The sequence below is a fragment of the Alosa alosa genome, chromosome 18, assembly GCF_017589495.1.
Source record: "Alosa alosa isolate M-15738 ecotype Scorff River chromosome 18, AALO_Geno_1.1, whole genome shotgun sequence".
NCBI lineage: Eukaryota > Metazoa > Chordata > Actinopteri > Clupeiformes > Clupeidae > Alosa > Alosa alosa.
Window position 1 is genome coordinate 3,783,244 of NC_063206.1, and position 24,362 is coordinate 3,807,605.

General features: G+C 42.7%; 1 protein-coding gene across 1 annotated transcript; it reads left to right on the top strand.

The window, feature by feature from the left end:
- Positions 1–2,948: 2,948 nt before the first annotated feature.
- st3gal7 (ST3 beta-galactoside alpha-2,3-sialyltransferase 7) lies at positions 2,949–23,065 on the top strand. The gene is made up of 7 exons (XM_048269862.1): positions 2,949–3,269; positions 4,996–5,119; positions 19,631–19,750; positions 19,836–20,050; positions 20,411–20,597; positions 21,616–21,756; positions 22,437–23,065. The coding sequence occupies exons 1-7, from the start codon at positions 3,073–3,075 to the stop codon at positions 22,671–22,673; spliced, it is 1,221 nt and encodes a 406-aa protein (XP_048125819.1). The 5' UTR covers positions 2,949–3,072; the 3' UTR covers positions 22,674–23,065.
- The last annotated feature ends 1,297 nt before the right edge of the window (positions 23,066–24,362 follow it).

Genomic DNA, 24,362 nt, shown 5'->3' on the forward strand with positions numbered 1-24,362 from the left:
TACTACTCCCTCCCTAGTATTTCCTCCGGACATTATGTAAATGTAACCTGACTCTCGCCAGATGAATTTCGTTCCGCCTAGCTCTACTCATCCATCTGGGATCAATCCATTGAAGTGCTGCTTCAGAAGGCTGGGCCTAATCAAAAAAATGCTTGCATATGATTGGATAAGCCACTTGTTCGTCATCTATTGACATGCTACTTCAACCACTCACATCGAAGCCAACCCGTGACGCTGATAACAGTCTCACAGTCGCTTCTATGCTATGTCACATCTATGAAACTCCCGCCCTGCGTCCTGATTGGCTCTACCATAAAATCTGGTGCAGAAATCACTCTCAATGGAAGAGGTCCCAGATGGATGTGAGTGAAGCTAGGCAGAGCTAAGCGGAACGAAATTCATCTGGCGAGAGTCAGGTTAATGTAAATGTGCTGTGTCTGAACAAAGCGTAGAACATGTGGTTAAAATTCACACCTAGTGAGAGGGCGTGTCGGTGACGTTTCTTTCGTGCGTCCATGTGGTTAGATCTGACTTAAATGCCAGTGTTATGATGGAGTGGCATAGTGCTGTCCAGAAAATCTCCGACCTGGAAAGATGCAGACATCACGGAGCTACTGTCCATGAGGGCATACAACATTTTGATAGAACACATGAAGGGAACGGCAAGAGACACGTTGTAGCCTACAACTGCATGGCAAGGCCAAATAAAGACTGAATCATAAGCAGAAGGCGCTGAAAAGGCAGTAGCATACAGCGATGTCATTGACGACAATAACAGGAGTATTTAATAAATTGTTAGCCAACACGGTCGGTTTTCTGTTCATTGATAGCCTTCTCATGACCTCACTGCAGATATTGGTTGAGCATAAATATGCCTAGAGAAAATGAAAACGAAGAAAACCCAACTTTGTTCCAAACTCCTTACGTAAATGCAATAGACACATGGGGAGAGCATGCTTTTGGAAAAAATAAACCATGAAAAAACGAACCACTTCACTGTTATGTTAGTATTTTGTTTGTTGCTTAAAAACGTTGTAGCCTATATGATGGCCTTGAAGTCTTGAGTTAGCCTACTAAATTGGCTGGTACCATAAAGTTCGTGCATGCTCTCTCTCTCCAACGCAAACCAGATTTGGGGTTCCATAGCCAAGTAATTCTGCTACATAATGTTGAAAACAGGGGCGGAGCCAGACATTTGAAACATTGGGGTCTTAGCCCAGTGTCACACACAGGAAGGCTAGGGGGGTCTGGGAGCATGCACCCCCAGCAGAAAATTTAGAAAAATAACCCCTTAAATAATGACTTCTAGTGAATTCTGTGTAAACTAATGGACACATTGAGACTTGAGACTCAAGGTATATCTGACTGGCACTTTGGGTCTTTCAAGAGGGGTCTATAGGCATAGCCTATCTGATCAGCAGGCACTTAGTTAATTAAGCGTTTTTAATGAGTTATGGTTTGTATATTATAGGCTAGTATACTATGCTGAGATAACTCTGATGGGATGCTACCTTGTCTCAATACATTTTTACTTTGAACTCTGGCCAAAGTAGCCTTATGGTCAGGTTTAGCACAGCCCCACACATTGTGAACCCACTTATATAATGTTCAGTGGAACACATGAAGCTAAATTTAATCCAGGGCTTAAAATTCATTTTTCGAAATGGGGGGGGGGATTCCCCCCTTCAGTGCTTCACATAGGGGGACTAATTCAGTTGAGGAGGGGGGGGGTACATTTTACAAACTGAAATCGCATTTTCCTTATAGGCCTACTGTAACAGGCGTCAATGAGAGAATGAGAGAACACTTACACTTACATGATTTTGGTTTCGAATTTCTAATTGGAGTCCTAAGTCTTTGTGACAACACGTCATGATACATTTGATAATATTTGATTGTTGTTTTGGTATGCATCTTTTACGTAAATAATGCGCACTCTAGATAGTGAAGCCTAGGCCTATATGCGGTCTGAGCTGTCGCACGTCCGCAATTGATTACGTTCCTCAAATGGAGAACACATCTATCCCATGGTATTGTTTGCCATAAAATGCATGAAACATGCAAGTTCAAAATCCCGCCGGTAGCCACGTTACATCTCCGTTTCATATTTGCCTAGGCTACTAGCCTACAATAAATCAATTGAACGAACTCAACTGACAACAGGTCAATCTACTGATTCGGTCATTGAGACTCTATGAATACAGTACAACAAACTTTCTGTCTTTCTGAAGTTTATTTTTGTATTCCGGGGTACAGTAGCTAATTGCCTAATGTCTTGACAATAGTTTTTCTTACCGGCTTGCTGTTTAAACTGACTGTGCCGCTCTGAACTTGCCAAGTTTATGACGTAAACTCCTGCCAAGTTTATGACGTAAACCGCTACATCTCGGCTCTGGCATTACCTAAACCTCTGGCATTACCTAAACTCGTGTGGGAAATCAGATTATTTGTCAATAATGGGCTTTGAAAATAAGGGATAACCTAGCCTATTTTCTTCAGTAATAGTAGCCTACATTTTGTAACATTTAGAGAAATCAAGGGGAAGTTCAAACACATACAAAAAAAAGATTCGGGGCTTTTGAAAAATGATTCGAGGCTTGAGCGCCCGAAGCCACCCCCTCGCTCCGCCAATGGTTGAAAACAGATAAATGTGTTTATTCGAAGCACACAAATACTGTAGGTCAATTTCAAGTGCGCACATACGTGACTAGGCTACTTCAAGTATTAGCCTCCGCACAATAGATTTTTCTTTTTTAGCCTACATAATGCATACATTTTGTAAACAAACAGCAGCTGTGACAGGCAGCGGCCGCATATATTCTGCGTCATATCTCGCATCTTGTGAACTCTACAAGCCCCCACCCCTCACTCGACAACCACACGGAGATTCTGTAACGTGCGTGTATGTCGTTCACACATAGGTCCGTAAGGTCCGCAGGTTAGCATCATATCTGAATCATCCGAAGGGTAGGACCTCCGTTTGACAAACCTCTAGTGGTTTGTCAAGCATATACTCCGGAGGTTATATCTGAAAGCGCTTTGTGTGTGTGCGAGGGCGACTGGAGACGGACGATGGTGGCTCAGAAGAAGTTGAGCGTCACTGACCCGGAGGACGACAGTGAGCCTCTACTGCCTGCTGTCTCACACACACACTCTCTTTCTCACACACACACCAACACACACTCTCTATCACACACACATGCCAACACATACACTCACACACAGCAGGCCAGCAGGAGTGGGGAGGCCAGAGACTTTTTCATCAGCCGGTAAGTGTGTGTGTGTGTTTGTGTTTGTTTGTTTGTTGTGTGTGTGTGTGTGTGTGTGTGTGTGTGTGTGTGTGTGTGTGTGTAGGGAGAGGAACCTAAGCGTCAGTGTGGTCTTGTTATTGGGCTGCTTGCTTCTCTACTTGATTTGATGTGTGTGTCAGGGTTTCCGTTGTCCCGTAAAAAAAATGAAATGTCCGACAAAATTAAATCTCTCCGGTCAAATTGTCCGATTGAAATTGGCTAATAATTCCGTCCCCTGACGCAATCTGAATTTGAGAATAAGCCTTAGCCTAATATGTAAGCCTATATTATACGGGTTCTCATAATGTCCTTTTGCCAGCTGTTGCTCAAAGGATAAGGCTGATTCAACTCTAGCCTTTGTTTGCGCCACATTGACAGCACAATATTAAGTTATTACAAGGAGTCTTCATTGTTAGGAAATGGAATCATGTAATGAGTTGTTGCTAGTGTGACATTTCTGTTTGCAGTTTGCCATTACAAGTGCAGTATGAGCATGGTAGCCACCTAGCTATCTGAATGTAATATAGGCTGTTTCAATCGGCATATGCTTAGCAAACGCTAGTTAGTCTGGTAACATGAATAACATGAACATGAAACGTGTGCTTCCAAGCACAGACGTCACACTTTAAATCCTACCTGTTGCTTTTCACCATCCACTTATTTAACTGCTGTCGCATCACTTGACATGCCATCTCATTTCCCCTTTCTTTTTCTATTTTAGCCCCGACAGCTTTTTTGCTTTATCCATCTTTTTCCATAGACGAAAACTCACTACTCTTACCTGCTCACTCAGCGCTCACGGCGCCCCCACTCCCTCTTCTATGTCAAAATTCTATGATAGAATCTTATGAGATAGGGCGCCTACTCTAGCCTGTTAGTCCTCTAAAATGTTATTTAACATTGAGGAAATGCAGAAATGATTTAGAAACGTACAACAGTAGCTACATATAAAATACACCAAATATATTATTATTATTATTATTTTATTTTTTTTAACCATCGCTTTGGCGCCCCCATGGTTCTGCGCCCCTATGCGCCGCATATAGCGCATACCCACTTTTTGCGCCACTGCAAGACACTGTCATTCTCCGTGTACACTGGACATGCAAAGTGTTCTTTACCCAAAGCATACAGTAGGCCTATGCGTTCTCTGTCTATGATCTGCAGGGTTAGGGCCTCCTCGACGAGGAGATTGTCCGTGGATAATTTCTGGCACAATTAAACGGTATCATGGAACCGCGGCCGAAAGAAAAATAAACTAAACATTTCCCAGAATAGGAAAAATTTCTTAATTTATTGTTATCAAATAAAGAGGCATAGCATTAGCGGGTAGTGGTGTGAGCGCTCATTTTTGTGTGTGCACATCTGTGTAAGTTAAACAGTCACCAATGGAGATAACCTTTTAAAACAACGAACGAAGCGGACTCTTGCTGTCCATGAAAAGATACTGGCTAGATCTTGTTAGGCATGTTGAAGTTAGGCCAATGAACATGTTGCATTCTATACAACCTGATGTATGTAATTATTTAAGCTACGCATAGCCTGTCTCCAGTTTTCCTCAATTTGACTAATTAAGAAGCGATAATAGGATATTTGACCGGCATATCATCAAAATGTCCGGAAAACGAAACCTCTGCCGGTCACTTTGACCGGCACCATTTTGTCTAGCGGAAACTCTGGTGTGTGTGTGTGTGTGTGTGTGTAGGGAGAGGAACCTGAGCATCAGTGTGGTCTTATTGTTGGGCTGCTTCTCTGCCCTGTTGGTCCCCGCCTACCTGCCCTCTGACACACCCCTCTGGACCAATGACAGCACTCCGTCAACCAACAAGGTGACACACACACACACGCACAGACACACACACACACACGTGACTGTTTTGCCATGATGGCGCCCGCTTGTATGCTGTGAATGGTACTGTTTCTACACAATCTTTTTAATAAACTGGAGGTAACGTGGGCTAGAGGCAACAATAGTTTAAACAACAACGTGGCTTCCTGTAACTATCGCGTAAAAAAACGCATAGAAACTGCTAATCATAATCTTTAAATTGACATTAATTAAGCTGGCTATATGCAACACAATTTAATTATATTCTCTTTGCATATGTTTGGGTAGAACTTACAGTTCTGTCACTATTCTGTGTCCTTTACATTTATTTAATAGGTATTAATTTAATGGGGCAGCCGTGGCCTACTGGTTAGTGCTTCAGACTTAGAACCGGAGGGTTGCCGGTTCGAACTTCGACCAGTAGGCGCGGCTGAAGTGCCCTTGAGCAAGGCACCTAACCCCTCACTGCTCCCCGAGCGCAGCTGTTGTTGCAGGCAGCTCACTGCTGATGATGTCTGATATTTAATGTACTTAAGTATTTGAAGTAGAAGTAAAAAGCAAGCGGTTTTATTTTGAACTTTTATTGTGAACTTTATTTTGGCTTTCTTATAGTAAAGCATAAAGCATATTCAGGGTTCCCATATCTTCTTAATCTCACTTAAAATCACATTATTTTCTAGGACTTTTCAGGCACAATTCAAAGTTCAAAGAACAAACAGCATATTTTTAGAGCTGACGTCAAAGAAAAAAACTGAAACAGAAATGTCACTTTTGTATGAACTTTAGGTAAAAATGAAAAATAAATAACTTATTTCTTTAAAAAAAAAATGACCTGCTGGTAGGGAGAACATTTTGGTCATGTGGTATGAGCATTTCTAGGGCTTACTCCCCAGGTCACCATCTCACTCTCTCTCACACACACACACACACAGGCCACCTATGTCCAGCAGCTACGAATATGCCAGTCATTAGTTGAAACTGAAAAGGTGTTCATCTTCAAAAGAAGCTTGTTTTCAAAGTTGCCAGAATTCAGTGCCTGGGAGTTTCAGGCCCAAGACTGGCCAACAGTTTACATAGTGGTGGAAATTGGATAAATTAAACAACATTTCAGCTCTTACTATCCTCTAGTTTTTATTAGTACCATGGTTCAACAAATGTGTAATAATAATAATAAACCACAAATGTGTAATAATAATTCACTTCAACTGAGAAGTTATTCCACTATTCCACAAGTTAACAAAAACAGAAAGAAAGAAAGACAGCCTTTGAAATGTAGCCTATCCCACGCTTCCACAAAGAGGCATATTGACTAAAGTATAGGCTACATGTTTTTTGCATGGGTAGGCTATATTGTTGTTTGGTGATTTAGCCTACTCCTTTACTACACCCTTATCTGAGCAAACAAGGCATACAGGTTTATCATGTAATTGCTCTTTCTTTCATTAAATAACTTTAATTTATCCTCTCTACTTGTCCCTGTAGTCATGGCCTCCTCATCACTAATTTCGGGCTCATAATTTTCACTGGTCGACCAGTTGATCTGCTGCTCAGTCTCTCCTGGCCTCTTTCTACCATCCATCCTTCCTGACGCTTGTGTCTACTGTAGGGCCGGCTCGGCTATCCATATCTGAGAAAACTTTTTGGAAAAAACAGGCTATATGGACCCAACCAACTCTTTTTGGGAGGGGAGAACTCTCTCGCGTAGGTTACAACCCATGCAGAGGCATTGCATTGGTGTCATGCACAGAATGCGGAACGTGTCCTACTTTAAGAAAAGATAGACTAACGTGACAAATGTCAGTATTTTTTTCCTCGACCGGCCCAAAAGTGAAGCGGCCCACCGAGAATTCTCCAGATTACCTAATCCGGGCCTGATTCAGTCTTACTCTTCTTGGACTGAAGACAAGCCCTGCGATGCTAAATAGCCTTTCACAGGCCGCTGAGGCAGGTAGCGGAGTGTTCAGCTTTACAGTAAGCTGCCAATGTACAGAAACATTCCTTGCAAATCTGACCCGCGGTGTATGGCGTTATCTTCACCACTACCCTGTTCACCGAGTTCACCACTATCGTCGGGGTGGTCGTCTATGATAACGGGAGGTCCTCCAGTAGGTGCTCGTGCTTCCATGGCGGTTTCAGTTGTGTGTCCTCCTTTAGCAACAAACAAGCGCTGAAATAGAGCGAGCAGCGTGCGTAATGCAATCTAGGACCAGTGATTTGCAAAACTTCCCTTAGTGCAGTCGCACACATTTCTTCTAATTTTATGTTTTAGTAACGAGTAACGAAGATGCTTAGTGGAAATATAACGGAGTAAAAGTATACAATTTATCTAGGAAATGTAGTGGAGTAAAAGTGAAAGTTGACATAAATTTAAATAGCGAAGTAAAGTACAGATACGTGAAATTTCTACTTAAGTACAGTAACGAAGTATTTGTACTCCGTTACATTACAACACTGGCTGAGTGTGTTTCACTAATTCACGGATTGGGTTAAATGCAGAGACCAAATTTCCCTCACGGGATCAAAAGAGTATATATACAGTACTTATACTTATTAGTGATACCTCAAAATTAGGCTGCTGTCTGTTAGGCAATTTATTGTAGCCTGCTAACCCATATGCACAAAACATAATTTCTGAAATGATTTCTTGATATATAACATGAGATATGTCTCCATGTAGTGTAGTGTCAAATAGTGAAGTGATAGCAGGTAGATCATGTAGGCCTACATGTCACATGAGACACACATAAGAGGGGCACTGCCCCTCTGTCCCTCTCAAACTGCATAAATGGTGTGTTTAGCAATCAGATTTTTTTTTTTTCGGGGGAGAAACTCCTGGACACCAATATAGTCCGCACCCCTCTCAGAAAATGCTTGCCTCCCTGTAGGGAGTTATTTATAATTTGGCGAGATTGTTTCATTTTCCTATCCCACAACCCCCACACTTTTAAAAAGCTTGATACGCCTCTGACTGTCTGTACACTTACAAAGTTCTCAATGCTTCGGTTTACATGTAGGGCCCTTCATTATGCTACCATGGAAGTGTGGTGCTATTTTGAGCCTTGTTAGTGGTATAGAAATAGTGATTTCTTTTTACTTTGCGTTTGCCCCGAAGACTAGCGTTCAACGTTAATTAGCGGTTTGTGGTAAAATTGGTCACGTCAATAGCATGAAAACATATCCCAGAGAACGGACAAACTCGGTACACATGTGTTATTAACCCCTAGGTTCATTTTGCACCGTAATTGTCCTTTAAAGTCTGCTCAAATGATTTGTGTGTCTGGGTTCAGTCTTCTGAAGGGGCCCAGGACCTCCTGCTGAATCTGTGGTCCTGCTCCGTGAGCATCAATGGGCTGGAGCGCGAGTGTCATCCATTTGGACAAACTTGTGGCTGCTTCAATGCTGTGACATTGATTAACCATTTCACATCCACGTGCTGAGCTTCTTAACTGTTTCAAGTCCATGTCCTGAGCTTCTTAACTGTTTCAAGTCCACGTCCTGAGCTTCTTAACTGTTTCAAGTCCACGTCCTGAGCTTCTTAACTGTTTCAAGTCCACGTCCTGAGCTTCTTAACCGTTTCACATCCACGTGCTGAGCTTCTTAACCGTTTCACATCCACGTGCTGAGCTTCTTAACTGTTTCAAGTCTACTTCCTGAGCTTCTTGCCTCTCTACAGAGGAGTTTTCTGGACTGTTTTGGGTATGCCAATCACTAGCTCCCGCCTGGAGTCCTCTATGGCTCAAGATCACCATCTCACCAGCACCTTTAAGGCAATGAGACTCCAGCACCTTTAAGGCAATGAGACTCCAGCAACTTTAAGGCAATGAGACTCCAGTCTGACCAGATGTTGTTACCTTTAAGGCAATGAGACTTCAGTCTGACCAGATGTTGTTACCTTTAAGTATAGTATAAGTATATATATATAAGGGAAATTTGGTCTCTGCATTTATCCCAGTCCGTGAATTAGTGAAACACACTCAGCACACAGTGAACACAGTGAGGTGAAGCACACACTGAGGTGCCGTTTACACGACGCCGGTTTTTGTGAAACCGGTGAGGTTTTGTTAACGGTTGCGCCTTGCGTGTACACGACGCCGGCAGTTTAGGAGACTAAAACTGATAGCTTTTGAAACCGGCTTCCGAAGTGGGAACTTTTGAAACAGCCGGCTAACTTTCGCCGTGTAGATGCCTGTAGGTGCGAAGCCGACAACTTTATGACGACATAGCCCCACCTCTCAACTCAGCCAAGGCACTCGACCTGACATGCTGCTTGTCAAAACAAACCAAACCATTTATTTATCATATTAAAATGTTTTTCTTTCCCCTGTCATGAATTATGTGCACAATGTAGCCTATCAGCCTTTAGTGGCTAAGTTAGAAGCACACGTTAGCTTAACTTAGTTAAACATTAGCTTACTGCATGTTAGTGTTTTCTCCAGTGGTGCTCAGACCTAATGCAATGCGTAAGCTAAGCATTTGAAATTTCACATAGCAGTCACATACCTTAAAAATGAACTTTTAGTTTAACAGTTGAATTGAAAACCGAATTGTCTGTAGTCTCCTTATTTCATGCGACTGATTAACCAGAGCCCTTATTAGACATTCTCTGGCTTAACAAACTGTTTCAACAATGTTTTCTTCTACGCGATTCACACAAAATTATCGTGAAGCTTCTGCACAGCGGCGCCATCGACTGGTCTGGCATATGCACTACAGCACATTTAGCCGGTTACACCTCTGTGTACACGCGAGGTTTTTTCTTGCCGGTGTCGTTAAAGGTGTGAAAGCGGTAAGAGAAAATTCACCCGGCGGTTTTGTGTAAACGGCCCCTAATCCTGGCGCAGTGAGCTGCCTGCAACAACAGCGGCGCTCAGGGAGCAGTGAGGGGTTAGGTGCCTTGCTCAAGGGCGCTTCAGCCGTGCCTACTGGTTGGGGTTCGAACCGGCAATCCTCCGGTTCCAAGTTCGAAGCGCTAACCAGTAGGCCACGGCTGCCTCCTTTAAGGCAATGAGACTCCAGCACCTTTAAGGCGGTGACCGTGATTTGTTCAAGTAAGAGTTGTTCCTGGACCAACATTCTAAAGACCGTCCTGGACCAACAACTCTTTAACCAATCACAGTCTTGTGATGTCATCAATGTGAGCCTTCTGCTTCTCCCACTGCGATTTTTAAATTTCCCTCCAGAAACAATCAGTTGGTCACCGTAACTTGAATCTCAATACAGGTAGGTCCTTGCATATTTGTGTGTAAAATAAAATAATTCTGATAGGAATCTGAACATATGCACCTTAGATTTTATTTTATTTTCGTTTTAGCTGACTTGGTTTTATGTTTGTCTAATGTTAGCTGCCAGGCTAGGGACCATGCATTTACTGTAATACATTAGCTTCCTAATAATGGGTAGTTCAGTGGCTATGCATCTTTTAAATAACTTATTTTGAAGGGATACAGTAGTTTAAGTAGCTTTGAAGCTCATTTAGTAGTCTTGGTGCCGCTGTTATTCTTGCAAATGTTAGAGGCTAGGCTAAGGAACATACATTTATGCTACCAAATTAGCTTGCTAATAGGTAGGTGGAGCATGCAACTATGTGAAGTGCCAAGTCGGTGTAATGTTAGTTCACTGGCTAATGTGCACACTTTTGGACTACTAATGTAGCTTGGTAATAGGCTAAAGCAGTTGCTTTTGTTTGTACATGGTCCTGGAGTGACGTTTGTCATGTTGGTCCAGGACCGCCATTAGAATGTTGTGCCAGGCCCGTCTTTACAATGTTGGTCCAGGACCCACATTGTCATGTTTGTCCAGGATCATCACTACAATGTTGTTCAATGTTGTTTTTGTCTGCTTTGTTTATTCCAGGTCCATTATAGGGAAGTTTTTCCAGGTCCATCACAGTGAAGCTAGTCCAGGTCCATCACCGGGAAGTTGGTCCAGGTCTATCACAGTGAAGCTGGTCCAGGCCCATCATAAGGAAGTTGGTTCAGGTCCATCACAGTGAAGCTAGTTCAGGTCCAGTACAGGGAAGTTGGTCCAGGTCCATCACAGTGAAGCTGGTTCAGGTCCATCATAAGGAAGTTGGTCCAAGTCCATCACAGTGAAGCTGGTCCAAGTCCATCACAGGGAAGCTGGTCCAGGTCCATCATAGGGAAGCTGGTCTAGGTCCATCACAGTGAAGCTGGTTCAGGTCCATCGCAGGGAAGTTGGTCCAGGCTCATCATAAGAAAGTTGGTCCAGGTTCATCACAGGGAAGCTGGCCCAGGTCCATCATAAGAATGGACCTGCAGTCTGCACACACTCTGCTCTGGACCCAAATGAATGGTCAACAGCCTTGTGCAATTGCAGGAACGTTTGCTACACACAAGATACATCACTGTTTCAATTTAATTTTCTCCTCATTAATCTGTTTATACTATAATTTAAGGGGGTGGGACATGAAACAGCAGTTCAAGTAGGGGATTGACTTTTGCCATGTTAAGCTATGGAGACTGACGGAGTGTCGGTCGGTAAGAGCACTTATTTGAAAAAATATATTGAATTATATTTTAAGTCTCAAAAAAATATATTTTTGTCATATTTGTCAATATATATTTTGCAGGGGTGTGATTCTTCCGTTTTTAAACGGAATTCCATTTTTTTCGACTTGAAAATGAGACCCACACAATTCGTATAGATCCGATGAGTTTTTTTTTAGGGGTCTGTCGATCAGAGGTAGGCTATATTTCTGCATTACACAGGCCATCATTATAACAGGCCGCTGACAATGACGACGGTTTTGTGCTTCACATCTTTCCGAATATCACGCTGCTTGTAGTGTATTCCGTTTACTAGGATTTAATTGAAAGTGAAAGTAGATGGGTTGATCAGCTGCGCCACACACACTCAGAAGTTCAGTGTGTGTGGCGCACTTCTCAGCAGAAGCCATGAAACGGTAAAGGTCAACAAATTGATTTAAAAAGACATCATGTATGAAGTCCCCTCGTTTGGCTTTGCATTGGGTTCGCTGTCAGGATTTTCCGATAATGAATCTCGTGATGCTGATATTGAATTTTAATTTCTGCGCGTGTAAGCTGTGCTTGATGTTAACTGTGACAGACCTTACAGGTTTTCAAAGCCTGTCTATTACAGTAGGCCTACTACATTTTTTAGTTAACACCTTGTCATTTCGCGTTTGTCCAGCGGTTCACCTCCGTGAACCTTGTGCCCCTTGTCTAAAACATATTTCAGGATGCCATCTCACCATGAGAAAACGTAACGTTATGGTGACGGTGCGAGATCAAACCTTTGGCATACTTAGTAGACGTCTTGCACATAACATTGAGCTGAATATTTAGTGGAAATAGCCTACTGTAGCATTGTGCTGATAGATAAAAAGTTGCCAATTTAAAGGCGCAGTCCGCATTTTAACCCTAGCTCTCCATTTAGTGTGTGCGCTTGTAAAACTAGTGTTGTAGCCGCTTAGCCTACACAATCCTGGTGCAGTAGCTTAAAACAGAGCCTACCATTTATTTTAGGAGGAGAGGTGTAGGACCTACAGTGTTACTTTGGGAGGAGAGGAATCAATGTAATTTGATTATCTTTGGAACTGAAATATCAACAACCTTCAAGTTGCAACCACTTCAATCAGCATCAAAATATCAGTAGGCCTATCACATGATTCACTATTTTGTATGTACAGTAGGCCCAGAGGACTGTTAGGGGGCAGGCTATATATTATCATCAAGTAGGAGTATAGTAAATAATTTAGTCAACATTTTAACTCAATGTTGGTTTACTGTAAGTTATAAACAAAACATGTTATAAATGGAAAAAATGCATGGTTCTGCGTCACTGTTGGCAAAATGATCATGATGGCCTATATATTTCAGCCATATTTGGTTTAGTCTTGTGTAGGTCTATAGGCTACATCTACTTTGCTCTATTATAAATTTGTTTTCTTTAGGCCTTATAGGCTCTATTGTAATATGCTATAATGTTTGAAATATATGTATCTCAATGGATCAATACTTCCCATAAAAGTCATCAGATGTCAGATGGGGGGGGGGGCAAATCACATCCCTAATTTTGTCAAAATATAGATATATGTTTTTTGTATATATTTTATTTCCTATTTTCAGAGACTATGAAAACAGACTGCCCACCTGCACCAACACCGCAACATTTCCAGATGGAAATTATCCATGTGGACACTGTGCACAGGACAAGTTCACACACAAATGTCACTCCTTCAATCACCCTATAACAGGAAAAGAACTATGGGTTAAAGGAAAAATCACATGCAGCACTACTAATTAGGTATATTTGATCAAATGTCCCTGTGGTAAAGCATATGTAGGAAAAACATGCAGTGCTCTGAAGACAATGATGTGAACACAGAAGCAACATCAGAAACAATGATGATAAGAGTCTCCTGGCTGTTCATTTTAACAAACACCCACTCTCAGCTCTGAGGTTCATAGGGATAGAACAGTCAAAAAACAGTCAGCTTTTAAAAAGAGGCTTTTTAGATCTACCACCAGTGAACTTTGGCCCCAAGAGGGCTCAATGAAGATTTCATAATCAGACCTTTTCTGTAATATGAACTTGTAATATGGACTGTGAACAGAAAGTCTAGTGAATGAACTCTATATTTTTTTCAAATCTGCATTTGTATACACTAGAGATCTGTTTTGTTCTCATATAAAGTTCTACTAATGTTTCTTCTAATGTTTCTTCTAATGTTCTTATGCATTTGTTTGCCATTAATCACGCCACAAGCTGTCCTGCCATACTGTACCTGTAAGGGTTAATGTGTCACTGAGCTGGTGATTAATGTGTCCCTGAGCAGGTGATTTAGACCAGCGGTCCCCAACCACCGGGCCGCAGGACATTCCTAACCGGGCCATAGCCTACGACATGAGAAAAATGCATGCAAACTAAACTAAATTTAATTCGCAATAATGTCACGTTTTTACATGGCATAGGCCTATATGCAGTTGTTTGATTGCACGCATGTTTGCATTTTGCAAGGTCTATTTTCTTACGTCTGTCTGTCCCGCCTTCAACACTTTTACATATTGCCTTCAGCGCTGCGCAGCCTCAGGTCAGCTCACTTCACTTGATCAGTTCTTGGCGAACGGTAGTGTCGCTAAACTGCTAGAATGAGCAACAAAAACAAGCATCTTTAGCAGGTCACTGGCCAGAGTGTTTGAGTTGCGAGAGCCGCTGCAGAGATTTCTTACAGAAAAAAAGTCACCTTAGCTGCACATTTTAGTGATGAGGACTGGGTGTCAAAACTCGCTTACCTGTGTGACATACAGTATTCCGGTTGCTTAATGACCTCAACCTGTCACTCCAGGGGAGAATGACGACTGTCTTTAAACTGGCAGATAAAGTCGCTGCATTTAAAGCCAAGCTTGATTTGTGGGGACGACGAGTGGACCGGGGTGTATTTGACATGTTCCAAACAGTAGTTGGGGTTTTGGGAGAGACTGCAGGGCCCTTTCTCTCGCAGCTGGTGCGCGATCACCTTGTTGCGCTTTCAAATGAGTTAGAGCGTTACTTCCCATCCTCCAAAGATCCACGGCAAACCAATGAGTGGGTCCGCAACCCATTTGTCAATATCCCGAATAGTCCTAACTTGTCAGCGCAGGAGGAAGAGCAGTTGATCGAAATTGCAAATGACGGTGGTCTTAAGAGTGTGTATAAGGAAACCTCTCTGGCGGGTTTTTGGATCAAAACCAAAGCAGAATATCCCGAGATTTTCCCACCACGTATCTATGTGAGGCCGGGTTTTCGGCAATGACTGCAACTAAGACCAAATTGCGCAATCGACTGGACATTTCAAACACACTGAGGGTGTCACTGTCTTCCATCACCCCCATATGGAAGCTTCTTGTTGCAGGGAAACAAGCAGGGCTCCCACTGATTATATTTGTAATGCATTTAACGTTTAGTTCCCATGTTTTGTTCCCATATTTTGTTAAGCATGTTCACACTTATAGATGTAGCTTCAAGTTGTTCAATATTCATAGTTCATATTGTTCAATTTTCACTTCTTCAAGTTCACGCTTTTCACAAGAGATCGTTACCTTCACTCATACATAACTGGAGCTAGTTATTTTCAAGTAATGCATGCACAACACATATGGAACATGGAACCCCCGAACCCCCCTCCCGCCGGTCCGTGAAAAAAAAAATAGGAATCAAACCGGTCCATGGTACATAAAAGGTTGGGGACCCCTGATTTAGACCATATGCAATGCCTGTGTTTGCAGTGAATTTAAATCAGTGTATTTTACAATCTCAGAGAATCATGTTTATTGGTTGCAAAAGAGTTTGGGTGCATTGTCATTGTCTGGAATGACTTTGGCAACATAGAATAGCATTCACAATTTATTGTAACATAATGTTTCACAAAAGAACAGTTATCGCTATAAAGTCAGGGACATCGGTATAACTTTACCCAATTTAGCCTTTAACTTTTTGAGTAGCCTAATCTTTGAACCGTTGTACAATTGAGTCACATTTCCTATTTGGAAACAGTGGCTGGTCTTGCATACATTATTTGGGGACTTGCTGACTGCAGATTTAGAAACTGATATACTGTGGTTTGTTTATGAGGCACTTTGAAGCTTGCCTAGTAATGTCCATCAAAAGGGGGAAGTGAGTGGACAGTGTGAGCCACATGACAGTGTTGATGAACAAGTCAACAGCAGATAAAAGTTTTTTTTAACCAACAGAACTGTCCCTGTCCCATGTTTGAAGTGGGCTACACACTTTACAATGACGGCAAAGAGTTGTTATCAGACGTTCACTAAGACATATTACCCAGCACCAATCTATCTAATAAGACCTTTTGGAAGTACCATTCATGGTATGTTATAAAACATTGAAGTTATGGGAAGTTGTTATGGCTTAAGCTGTATGTTTAATTCGTCCCGACCGAGGACCGAATATTTTAAAATTAAATAAAGGAAAACCGAATATTGATCCTTCATTTAAATTTCCAGGATTATTGTTATGTGGTACATAGGAAGTGGAACCAAGTCAAGCAGCATGCATGTCTTGCCACAAAAATCTGCGTTATGTGAAGGACAAACCACATAACGTTAACAACTCTTTGCCGTCATTGTGAAGCGCTTAGCCCAGCTCTCGGTTATGGAATGGAAATATCATGCATATCGATGATTCTGCCATTTTTATAGCTGTAACAGTAAGTAGCCTATTTCCATTAATATAATGTTCCCCATACACAAATAAATATTTGAAATATATTTTCACAATATATTTTGAAATATATGTAAATATTCAAAATTGACAGGAAAAAAACATTTTGACACTTAAAATATATTTCAATATATTTTTCCCAGTGTGCCCTTAACGACCCACACTCCATCAGTCTCCATAGCTTAACATGCTAAAAGTCAATCCCCTACTAAACATCTTTCTTTAACTGCTGTTCCATGTCCCACCCCCTTAAATTATAGTATAAACAAATTAATGAGGAGAAAATTAAACTAAAACAGTGATGTTTCGCTTGTGTAGCAGACATTGCTGCCATTGCACAAGGCTCTTGACCATCCATTTGGGTCCAGACCAGAGCAGAGTGTGTGCAGACTGGTATTTCTTATGATGGACCTGGGCCAGCTTCCCTGTGATGGACCTGGACCAACTTCCTTATGATGAGCCTGGACCAACTTCACTGTGATGGACCTGAACTAGCTTAACTGTGATGGACCTGGACCAACTTCCCTGTGATGTACCTGGATAAACTTCCCTATAATGGACCTGGAATAAACAAAGCAGACAAAAATATTTTGCAGCTTATTGTATAAAGGTTTAAACATGTGAACATCACAACAAGTTTCTCAGAAATGTAGCAAGAAAAAAAAAACAGTCTAACAACAACTGACAGATTTGTATTGCTATTAGCAAGGTATTTTTTGTATCCTAGCCTAGCAGCTAACATTAGCATGAATTACCATGGCAACAAGATTGCTAAATGAGCTTGAAAGCTATTTCAACTATTGGGTGTCTTCTTATTAATAGACTAAGCAGTCACTTTTGTTTGTTGTACATTTTCCAGGAGTGACATCACCATGTTGGTCCAGGACCGTCTTTACAATGTTGGTCCAGAATCAGTATGGTGATGTTGGTCCAGGATTAACATTGTAAAGATGGTGCTGGACCAACATTCTAAAGACAGTCCTGTACCAACGTTGTAAAAGACAACATTGTAAAGTCGGTCCTGGACCAACTTTGTAATGACGGTCCTGGACAAACATGACTATGTGGGTTCTGGATCAACATTGTAATGATGGTCCTGGACAAACATGACAATGTGGGTCCTGGACCAACATTGTAATGGTGGTCCTGGACAAACATTGTAACGACGGTCCTGGACAAACATGACAATGTGGGTCCTGGACCAACATTGTAAAAATGGTCTGGACAAACATGACAATGTGGGTCCTGGACCAACATTGTAATGACGGTCTTGGACCAACATTCTAAAGGTGGTCCTGTAACAACATTCTAATAGCGGTCCTGTACCAACATGGCAACATCGCTTCAGGACCATGTCCAAACAAAAGTGACTGCTTTAGCCTATTACCAAGCTACACTAGTAGTCCAAAAGTTTGCAATAATAATAGCGGCACCAAGATTGCTAAATGAGCTTCAAAGCTACTTCAACTACTGTATCCCTTCAAAATAAGTTTAAAAGATGCATAGCCACTGAATCACCTATTAGGAAGCTAATGTATTACAGTAAATGTATGGTCCCTAGCCTAGCAGCTAACATTAGAGAAACATAGAACCAAGTAAGCTAAAACGAAAATAAAAAAAATCTAAGGTGCATATGTTCAGATTCCACTCAGAATTATTTTATTTTACAACTATTTTACACACAAAAATGCAAGGACCTACCCATATTGAGATACAAGTTATGGTGGCCCACTGGTTGTTTCTGGAGGGAAATTTCAAAATGGCAATGGGAGAAGCAGAAGGCTCACATTGATGACATCACAAGGCTGTGATTGGTTAAAGAGTTATTGGTCGAGGACAGTCTTTCGAATGTTGGTCCAGGAACAACTCTTACTTGAACAAATCACAGTCACCCCTTTAAGGCAATGAGACTCCAGTCTGACCAGATGTTGTTACCTTTAAGGCAATGAGACTCCAGTCTGACCAGATGTTGTTACTCGGGATCAGGGCTCGAATTACGTGGGAGCCAGAGGGAGCCGAGCTCCCATAGAGTGAGGACTGGCTCCCATGAAAGCAACAAAGTCAAAAACCTGATAGGGTCTCTCATATCTGAAGGTGTCTGGCATTGTAATGTAATCTTAAACAACCGCTCATTATCCATCCCTGTGCGATCTCTTACCATTAAAGACGTTAAATTAAAATATAGGCTACTACGGGACGTAGAACTACACTACGCTCTTGACCGCAGCATGACACTTCACCACCACACCACTAGACTATATGAGCAAACCGCATCGATTTGACAGCACTCACAAATCTGAAGAAGTCACCCTGCTTTGATGTGAGTGTTTTGTCTTGCATAGGCGTTCATTGGGCTAGCCTACGTGGTTTGATACGTGCTGAAAAGTCCTGTTTGGTGTTGAACTTGCGCTTCACCTATTCTATGTTGATTGACAAAGCCATAAATAATGGCCCATAATGCAGCCTAGAATGATTGTGTTGTCTGATGATCTAGCTATCCTCTGCCATTCAGAGCTCCGGAAAGTTCCCAGCTATTTTGAAACACCTGTTAGCAATCTCTGATGTCGAATATTCAATGGCTACCGACAATATCTCAGTGCAAACTCCAAAATTGTTCGTCTATTAATTTTCCACGGTTCAACACATTAGCCTACTAGAACATAGTTTGGCTGGCTTTATTCATTTCTGCCAGTTAGTGCTTTTTCCCCTGTGTATAAGTTACACTACATGCATTATTGTGTTTGACACTGAGGATAGCCTGTCTGAGACGGTGTTCTGGTTTAAATGAGTTACTTTGTGAAATTGAGAATGGCACAGACTAAATCGTTTAGTCTATTTCTTTGTATTGTGAAATTGAAATGAGATATGGAGTATTACAATCAATAATATGTTGAAATTAATTAAAAGTAATCAATTTCTATGAAAAATCTATGTCTGTTGTGTGCGTGTGTCAAGGTAAAGCCTAGGCCTACCGTGCGATGATATACTGTACTCGCATAAAAGCCACTTGCTTCAGGCTATTTCATTGTATCGCCTTTGTTAGGCTATCTTGTGGGTGTGCCAACTTTTTATGAGATAAGAGAGACCCCCTTAAAGACAAAAAGATAATTCGAGCCCTGCTCGGGATGAATCTGCAATAAGCAAAGGTCATGAGCTCTCTATTGAAGGAGGGGGGGGGGCACTTTTTATGCTGTTTTTGATCATGTTTCCTCCGCTCTATCTCCCTCTCTTTCTCCCACTGTCTCTCTCTCTCTCTCTCTCTTTTTCTCCCACTCTCTCTCTCTTTTTCTCCCACTCTCTCTCTCTCTCTCAGGCTCTGTTGAACCACTCTGCTGCTCTGCTGGAGGGGGAGTGTCGCAGGGGGTGGAGCCGAAGCCGGTTGGGGGAGGTGCCTTATGCAGACAGGCTGAATGAAGTGGGCGTGTTTCTGGAGGTACACACACACACACACACACACACACACACAACCCCTATCCCAGACTGACTGAATGCAACCTGAGGTGGGCGTGTTTCTGCAGAGTGGGAAGGCGGGGCCATGGGAGCTGTACCCTCCCCTGGGGCTGCAAGGGGCGGAGCAAACTCTTAAGGGTGCTCTGAGCATGCTGACAGAGAGCGGCCTCCCAGCGCAGCTCAACAGCTCCACCTGCAGGCGATGTGTGGTAGTGGGCAGCGGGGGAGTTCTTCATGGAAGCCATCTGGGAGCACACATCGACCAGTATGACATCATCATCAGGTCTGTTCACATTACATTTTTGTTTGTGGTCCTGGGTCCGTTTATGTCATAAACACTAGCGTCTATTTACCAATATTGCTTGGCAATGTCACAAAAACATCAATTTATCTCCTGATTTTGGAACAGATAGCATTCGAACTGTAACGGAGTAACAAACCGTTCCCCTAACTGTTTTCTAGAGGGACCTGGTCCACACCCGGGTTCGGTAGACTGCGTTCACATTAGCAAAAATCACTGTACCATCGGTCCAAACAAACTCAGGTTCGGACCAAACGGTCTAGTGTGAATGTGCCCTAAAATGTTTGTGTGTGTGTGTGTGTGTGTGTGTGTGTGTGTGTGTGTGTGTGTGTGTGTGATAAGGATGAATAATGCCCCAGTGTTTGGCTTTGAGCGGGACGCGGGCTCCAGGACGTCTATCAGGCTGCTGTACCCAGAGGGAGCTCCTCTGCTGGGGCACGAGTACCTCCACACCAGCCTGCTGGTCCTGGTGCCCTTCAAGAGCCTGGACCTGTACTGGCTAGCCAGCGTGGTCGCCCACAAACCCCTGGTCAGACCTCTCACACACACACACACGCACATGCACAAGCACATGCATAAGCACACGCACACACACACACACATGCACGCACACACACACACATATGCAGACACACACACACACGCACACACACACATGCACTAGCACACGCACACACACACACATGCACACACACACACACACATATGCACGCACACACACACACACACACACACACATGCACGCACACACACACACACACATAAACAAACGCACACACATGCACGCACACACAAACAAACACACACGCACGTGTGCCACACACACACATGCACACACACTCACATGCACACACAAACACACACACAAACAAACACACACACACACACACACGTATGCATACATACACATGCACACAAACACACACGCTTGAAAAAACAAAATAACACGTTCTGTGTGGACAGCCCAGGCTTAAAAAACGGCAACAAAAACAACTTGGTCCAGCCTGGACCATAAAAACATAAACTGTTCCAGCCAATCACCAATGAGATGCGTGACGAGATAGGAGAGATTCAATTGCAAGGGATTCTCCGAATGGAACCCATCAGCTATCTAGAGATACTGGGTCCTCCTAATAGAACCCTTCAGCTATCTAGGGATACTGGGTTCTCCTAATAGAACCCTTCAGCTCTCTATGGGTCCTGGGTTCTCCTAAAAAACCCTTCAGCTCTCTTAGGGTATTGGGTTCTCCTAATAGAACCCTTCAGCTCTCTAGAGATACTGGGTTCTCTTAATGGAACCCTTCAGCTCTCTTAGGGTACTGGGTTCTCCTAATAGAACCATTCAGCTCTTTTGGGATAGTGGGTTATCCTAATAGAACCCTTCAGTTCTATAGGGATACTGGGTTCTCTAGGTCTGTCTGTGTGTGTGTGCTCTCTAGAGACTGCCAATAGTTTCACACATTACTGCCTTACTTAGTAAGACTTTTTTACCATTGTGAGGATTTCAGCATGGCTCCTTTCTATCTCCATGGTGGTGATGTGTCCAGAGTTGGTGGTCCAGATTGTGGTTCTGGAGGGAGGTAGTGGAGAATGTTCCGCTTCCGCCAGAGAACTTCCGGATCCTCAACCCAGACATCATGCACAGAACCGGGCAGGTGCTTCAGGACTACACCCGGCAGCCCCACACGGTCAGTATGTGTGTGTGTGTGTGTACACCCAGCGGCTGTGAACAGTCAGTGTGTGTATGTCTGTGTACACATCCAGTGGCCGTGGATGGTCACAGTTGGTGTGTGATTTTTGTGCATGTCTGTGTGTGTGTGTATAGATGGTGCCTACTCTGGGTGTGTCTGTGGCGGTGTTAATGCTTGTTTATTGTGTGTGTGTGTGTGTGTAGATTGTGCTTACTCTAGGTGTGTGTGTGGCAGTGTTAATGCTTGTTTACCGTGTGTGTGTGTGTGTAGATGGTGCCTACTCTGGGTGTGTGTGTGGCGGTGTTAATGGTTGTTTATTGTGTGTGTGTAGATGGTGCCTACTCTAGGTGTGTGTGTGTGGCAGTGTTAATGCTTGTTTACCGTGTGTGTGTGTGTGTGTGCCTACTCTGGGCGCGTGCGCGGCAGTGTTAATGCTTGTTTATCGTGTGTGTGTGCGTGTGTGTGTGTAGATGGTGCCTACTCTGGGCACGTGTGCGGCAGTGTTAATGCTTGTTTATCGTGTGTGTGCAGATGGTGCCTACTCTGGGTGTGTGTGCGGCAGTGTTAATGCTTGTTTATCGTGTGTGTGTGTAGATGGTGCGTACTCTGGGCGCGTGCGCGGCAGTGTTAATGCTTGTTTATTGTGTGTGTGTGTGTGTGTGTGTGTGTGTGTGCAGCTGGTGCCTACTCTGGGCGCGTGTGCGGCGGTGCTGGCGCTGCAGGTGTGTGATCAGGTGAGTCTAGCAGGCTTCGGTTACGACCTGCAACATCCTGCCTCTCGCCTCCACTACTACGAGACGCTGCGCATGGGCGCCATGGAAACACAGGTGGTTCATGACGTCAGGGCGGAGACTCAATTTCTACGGCAAATGGTGAAAGCAGGCGTCATCAACGACCTCACTGGAGCAATCTGATTGGCTTACTGCCTCATGGCAGCAATCTGATTATCAGATTATTATCAGAGATAATATCAACATGTCTTAAAAACCCTCTCTTAAACACACACAAACATACACACTCAGACACAGAACTTCACAGACACACACACACACACATGGACAAACTTTGCGATCACCGTGGACAGGATTTTAAAAAAGTGGTTTATTAAAAGTGATTTATTAACAGGAAGTTGTGCCACATCAGGGAAACACACAGACTGTTTGCCAATGATAAAATGAGACTGAAAACAAAACACTTGTGTCCACTGTTATTTGCACATTTGTTAAATTACGTGTGTGTGTGTGTGTGTGTGTGTGTGTTTTCATCTGGATCTGGATTGTGGTCATTAAAATATGCCAAAAAGCCACACTTTGTCTGTATTTTATGAATTAACATACGAAGAGAATGCACACCACACACACACACACACACACAACACATTGAGAGAACATATGCATGAGCAAATACAACTACAGTGTATACATTGCATGGGACACATCCAGTGTCACTGACCAAATACTCCACATGGTGTGTGTGTGTGTGTGTCTGGGATGCGGGAGGCAGGGATGAGAAATGGTTCAAAGAACGAAAACCGGAATAAAACCAATTTCACTTGTTCCGGAGTGAAAAACGCTATTTTAGAGAACCGGTTAATAACGGTATTTATCGTTCTGATTAACCTTTCTCTGAATATTATTCCATATAAGTCCATAGGCTTGGAAAGTCACCTGCCCACAAAGTGTTCCCCAGACCCCTTATAGGATGAATTTAGTCAGATTTTATGAATCACTGTCTCCCTGTACAATAGGCTATAGGCCTATTATGAGCTGATAAAAAGAATTTTCATGCAACACTATCTAAGTGTCTTTTCCAAGTATGTAGCCTATAGCAACGTCACCTATTACCAACCGTCCCGTATTTCCAACCTCTTATGTGTATGTGTCACTTAATATTCGTTTCTATACAAACCAAGACGGCGGATTCCTAAAGAAACTCAAGAACCCACTCCATAAGTGTGTCTAAATTAGCTATGTACCAAAAATTACATTTTATTGTGACTCGAAGAGCTGTAAACTGTGTCGTAAGGCTGCGTATACAAATCCACTTGGAGCTCCAGTGGAATTTTGATTTGCGACGAGAATTCCTTGGTCTAACCGTTGATGTGCCGTGAGAAAGGTTGGAAATAGGCACCCACCTGCCCAGCACTAAACTCTGAGCGTGGTAAACAAAATCGGATATTTCAGGCAGTAAAAGCTCTGGTAAGAACCAAACTAGATTTTGTTCAAATCTGCACACCTATGTCTACTGAAAAATGTAAGGTTCTTTTATCGAATGTTATTTTTAAGTATTGAAAAACATCGTTGTTTTAGAATTTTTGAACAAAATGGTCGGTAATTGGTGGTTTTATGATAAATTACTGAAACATTGTGTGAAATAACATATGCTACCAGAGACACTAGGAAAATATCTAGGCCTAGTGTCACGCAGTTGGTAGCACCACACATAGGCTAGGCTATTACAGGGCTTAAAGCAACAACATTTTTTGTGCCTGAAGTTAGGCTATCACACATTTTTGAAGATCTATTATTATATAGGCTAATTGGCTTCTTTCAAATCTCACCCCATGCCTGAATTACGGCACAATGACTTTAACAGTTAGCCTT

What these genes read in the sequence shown, in the direction of transcription:
- st3gal7 (XM_048269862.1), top strand. Translation starts at nt 3,073, where the DNA reads ATGGTGGCTCAGAAGAAGTTGAGCGTCACTGACCCGGAGGACGACAGT. An exon ending in AAGTGGGCGTGTTTCTGGAG is followed by an intron (nt 19,751 to 19,835) that starts GTACACACACAC and finishes GTGTTTCTGCAG; the next exon opens with AGTGGGAAGGCGGGGCCATG. An exon ending in TGGTCGCCCACAAACCCCTG is followed by an intron (nt 20,598 to 21,615) that starts GTCAGACCTCTC and finishes TGATGTGTCCAG; the next exon opens with AGTTGGTGGTCCAGATTGTG.